General features: G+C 37.8%; 1 protein-coding gene across 4 annotated transcripts in view; it reads left to right on the top strand.

Moving 5' to 3' along the window:
- The window catches only part of LOC106873906 (DIS3-like exonuclease 2), a 126,009-nt gene that overhangs the window by 115,987 nt on the left and 5,022 nt on the right, over nucleotides 1-5,000 (top strand). For all 4 annotated transcript variants that reach the window (XM_052966144.1, XM_014921435.2, XM_014921436.2 and 1 more), the window contains 4 exons: nucleotides 867-1,014; nucleotides 1,916-2,046; nucleotides 2,954-3,058; nucleotides 4,296-4,463. In XM_052966144.1, the coding sequence (XP_052822104.1) occupies nucleotides 867-1,014; nucleotides 1,916-2,046; nucleotides 2,954-3,058; nucleotides 4,296-4,463 (552 nt within the window). The remainder of the gene's footprint in view (nucleotides 1-866; nucleotides 1,015-1,915; nucleotides 2,047-2,953; nucleotides 3,059-4,295; nucleotides 4,464-5,000) is intronic.

Genomic DNA, 5,000 nt, shown 5'->3' with positions numbered 1-5,000 from the left:
CCCATGCCAGCATGGAAAATGGACGTTAAACGACGATGATGATGATGATGATAATAGCACACTGGGTGAGATGCTTAGTGGTATTTCATTAGTTGCCACATTTTGAGTTCAAATTCTGCCTGGGTTGACTTTGCCTTTCATCCTTTCAGGGTCGATGAAATAAGTACCAGTGAAACACTAGGGTCAATATAATCAACTAGTTCCCTCCCCAAAAATTTCAGGCCTTGTACCTTTAGTAGAAAAGATTATTATTACTATTATTAAGGCGGCAAGGTGGCAGAATTGTTAGCACGCTAAGCGAAATGCTTAGCGGTATTTTGTCTGCCGTTACGTTCTGAATTCAAATCCCACCAGGGTCAACTTTACCTTTCATCCATAAGTATCAGTTGAACATTGGTGTCAGTGTAAACGACTCGTTCCCTTCCCCAAAATTGCTGCCCTTGTGACAAAATTAGATTACCATTATTATGATGGCAAGCGGGCAGAATCATTAGCATGCTGGACGAAATGCTTAGTGGTATTTCATTTGCTGCAATGTTCTGAGTTCAAATTCCACCAAGGTCGACTTTGCCTTTCATCCTTTCGGGGTCGATTAAAGAAGTACCAGTTACACACTGGGGTCGATGTAATCGACTTAATCCCTTCCCCCAAATTTGAGGCCTTGTGCTTCCAGTAGAAAAGATGATTATTATTATTATTATTATACAAGGTTGACTTTGCCATTTATCCTTTCAGGATCACTAAGATAAAGTACCAATTAAGTACTGAGATCAATGTAATTGACTTGTCCCCATCCCTAAAATTAGAATTACTGTTGTTGTTGTTAATAATAATGGCCATGTATCTCTTCACTCTCACTTTGGCAGCTGGCTCAATACTTCTGCTCTGGAACAATATCTAACAAGAATGAATATCGACATTATGCTCTCAATGTACCTCTCTATACTCACTTCACATCACCCATTCGACGATACGCTGATGTCATTGTGCACAGATTGTTAGCTGCTGCCCTTGGTAAGATTGCATTTTTTCCTTACTCTATAAACTGAGAATATCTGTAAATGTATGTTGCTTTTATCTTTATGCAAACCTTGATTCAGCCAGTCAATGGTCAAATTTTTTCCAGATGTGACCATCCTGTCATTTTTTTGCAGACCGTTTATCTAAGCCTAATGTGATTTGAACATTATCTTTGTTTGATGATGATAGGGTGGAGTTTGAGGGAGATTTGGTTGGATTGTTTTGTGTTCATGTCATGGTTATTTAATCCAGGTCAACCTTAATTAACCCTTTTGTTACTAACCTGGCTGAAACCGGCTCTGGCTTTGAGTACAAATGTCTTGTTTTCATAAGTTTTGAATTAAAATCTTCCACCAAACCTTACTCACAATTTATGTTCCTAACACTTGCTTAATGATAACTAAGTTATTTTACTAAATTCTTTGTTATATTTAAAGTAATTAGAAGAAACAGAGCATCTGAAAATAAGTGCAGTAACGAAATGGTTAAACAGACCTATGATCAAAGGCATTCCAACCATGACCATTCCACCTATTTTTCGTTTTATTATTTTCTTTCAAGACATCGAGGACTGCTTTATCTAATGTGTTCTTGCTTTAAAATAGTGAGATGCAATTTAAAGGAGATTGAGGTGCTATTTCTAGCAAATCTAGTGATTACTTAGAAGCATGTGAGTGGTGTAATGATTGTAGATGTAAGAAGATGTATGTGTATATAAGACAAAAGAGTATTATTGGTAAAACCAGGCTCTTTATTTCTACATGTGTGCACACACATGTATGCTTCTTTTAACTCTGTCAATGTCCACATCTAAGCCTATTCAAGCTCTAATATTACCCTATAATCTAATGTTGAGGGTTATTTCCTATATTTTCACATATTTCTTATTGTATAGGTTACACACCACCTATTCAACAAACTGAGAGAGAGATGGAAAAACAAGCACAGCACTGTAACGATAAGAAAACTGCTTCAAAACGTGCACAGGAGCTAAGCTGTGAAATTTTCCTTGGTGCCTTTATTCAGGTAAGTTCTTCAAATATTCATCAGATTAGCCATTTAGTTGCCACAAATTTTTATTTCTTTATAATCATTTCATGAGAAACTTGTTTATGAGAAGGTAAGGAGTTATTTTTAATTTTTCATATCTGTATTTCAGTAAATTCGGTTTCGACATCTACCATCAAGAAAACATTCAAATAAGGCCTTAACTCTTTAGCATTTAAACTGGCCATAATATTCTGCCTGTTTTATGTTCAAACTAGCCAGATCCAGCCCCTCATGCCTACCCTACGATGTCATTGTAAAAACAATCACATCATTGAAATTACAACATAATACAGGATCAATTCAAAACAATATGAACATACAAATATTACAGTTGATAGAGTAATCTGAATGCTAAACACTGTACTGAGATAACTACCACCAGCAAGTGCAGGGAAACAGCTACTGTCACACTCCACTTTGCTCCCCTCTGCTGTGACCACCACCAGAATCAGCAAATATATCGACTGGGTGAAGAGAGTGCAACTTGTCCAAACTATTGCACTGTACCCCAGACAATTCAACACTGAGTATCATAGTGTGCAATATGGTTCTTAGTTAGGTGGAGAAAGTATTATATGATTAGGAAAAAACTGGGGAATATTGTATGACTGGGAAGTGTGGGGGGGGGGGTCATGTCTAGATGTTTGGTTAGCTACTTAAATACCATAATTTGGTTTGATCAGAGCTAACCTGTGCTATACTCAGAGCCAGTTTCAGCCAGGTTGGTAATGAAAGGGTTAAACTGATCTCAACTGCATTTAACATGAGGACAGTAGATGGAAATATACACGGCAGTCATATTTCTCTTTTGAAAAGAATCTCATTTTGTTTACCTTACTTGCAACTGTTTTCTTGTTAATTTGATTAATGTTCTATGTTTCAGGCAAGTGGTCCTTTATATGAGAAAGGAATGGTGATGGCTATCCTTGACCATTCATTTGATGTATACATTCTCAGACTTGGAGTTGTTAAAAGAGTCTACTGCAATGTAAGTTACAGTTTTAAAGTAATCTAAATTAAACCCTTCCACCAAAAGTTTCGTGTTAAATTATGTTCCAAGCACCAATATAATAATGAAAAAGTTTTTTAAAACTGAATTCTTTATTTTCAAAATTAATTCAAACAAAGCAATGTATTTCAACAGAAACATGGTAAATGAAAAGAAAAAGCCTTTCCCTAATCACCCAGCCTATCATCTTAAAGGAAGGACATCAGCTGATGTAGGTCCAATACACCCACAGAATGCTAGGACGGTTATGACTGAAATAATTTTTATCAACCTGGGGATTAAAAAACCTCATTGGTAGTAGCGCAAGGATAGAGTCCCTTTTAGCAAAATAAAAGGGGAAAAAATGGCATTAATGATAAGAAATTAATATAAGCGCCATAAATAAGCAGGTTTTGAATCGATTTAGGACAGTAACAAAGGTTGAACTACAACGTTTTAAACTGATTCATCTCATCATCATCATGGGTTGGATGATTTGACTGAGGACTGGTAGACCAGGTGGCTACACCAGGCTCCAATCTGATTTGGCAGAGTTTCTACAGCTGGATGCCCTTCCTAACGCCAACCACTCAGAGAGTGTAATGGGTGCTTCTACGTGTCACCCGCACGAAGGCCAGTCAGGCAGTGTGGCCGTTACCAGTACCGCCTGACTGGCCTTCGTGCCGGTGGCACGTAAAAGCACCCACTACACTCTCTGAGTGGTTGGCGTTAGGAAGGGCATCCAGCTGTAGAAACTCTGCCAAATCAGATTAGAGCCTGGTGTAGCCATCTGGTCTACCAGTCCTCAGTCAAATCATCCAACCCATGCTAGCATGGAAAGCGGACGTTAAATGATGAGATGAATCAGTTTAAAATGTTGTAGTTCAACCTTTGTTACTGTACAAAATCGATTCAAAACCTGTTTATTTAATGTTAATTAATAATGGCGGCAATAAGTAAGGCAAAATGCTTAGTGGCATTTCCTTCATCTTCACACTCTGAGATCAAATCCTACTAGGATTTGCCTTTCATCTTTTTGAGGATCACTAAAATAAGTACCAGTTATATACAGGGGTCAGTGTAATCAACTTACCCACTGCCCTGACTTTGTCCCCAAAATTTTAAACCAATAATAGCAATAAGTTATGCTTAACAATTAAATTGAGGTCCTCCACATTTTTACTCCCCCACAACAATCCTTTTTGGACATCTAAAAATATTTTGATTTGTTTTGCAGAAATTGGATCTTCAGAGTCACACTGCATTCAAAAGGAAAAGACTTCCAATGTTGCGACTTCAGTGGAAAGAGAATGAACACATAAAAGAAAGTGTTAGCCAGGAAATTGGGATTTTTACTTTGGTTAAATGTATATTACAGGGAGATTCAGAACCCCTCAAATGGTTGGTAAGTAATTCTTAGTCTAGAAACAAGTTGGTTTTATTAAAATGGTAAAAGTTTGGATGTTTTTTTGTTATGAAGCTGAAGGAAATCCAATGTAGCATAATCACATGAAAAACATATAAATGATTTGTAATTTATTTAATATTACGGAGGTGCCAGAAGGGAGGCTAGGCGACAGGTTTATTTAGCCAGAGGGGAAGCAGATAAGGAAAGATTTGCCAATGTTCTGCGCCGTGAGGACCAAAGACTCGAGGTATTTCGGGTTGCAAGACAGTGTAGGAGAGAGAATAGTGATGTTGTAGGAGAGAAATGTGTTCGCATGGATGATGGTACGCTTGCATTAAATGAGGATGCAAAGAAAGAGGTCTGGAGATGCCACTACGATAGATTGCTTAATAAAGAGAATGAATGGGAGAAAGAGAGCCTGCCTTATGTCGACCCAATAGAGGGACCAGCTATCCGAGTTGATAGTACCAGGGTAGATAAAGCAATTAAGAGTATGAAGACCGGGAAAGCCCCCGGCCCATCAGGAATCACTGC

The sequence above is a fragment of the Octopus bimaculoides genome, chromosome 3 (genome assembly GCF_001194135.2).
Source record: "Octopus bimaculoides isolate UCB-OBI-ISO-001 chromosome 3, ASM119413v2, whole genome shotgun sequence".
NCBI classification, from domain to species: Eukaryota; Metazoa; Mollusca; class Cephalopoda; order Octopoda; family Octopodidae; genus Octopus; species Octopus bimaculoides.
This window is presented reverse-complemented; position numbering and strand designations above follow the sequence as displayed.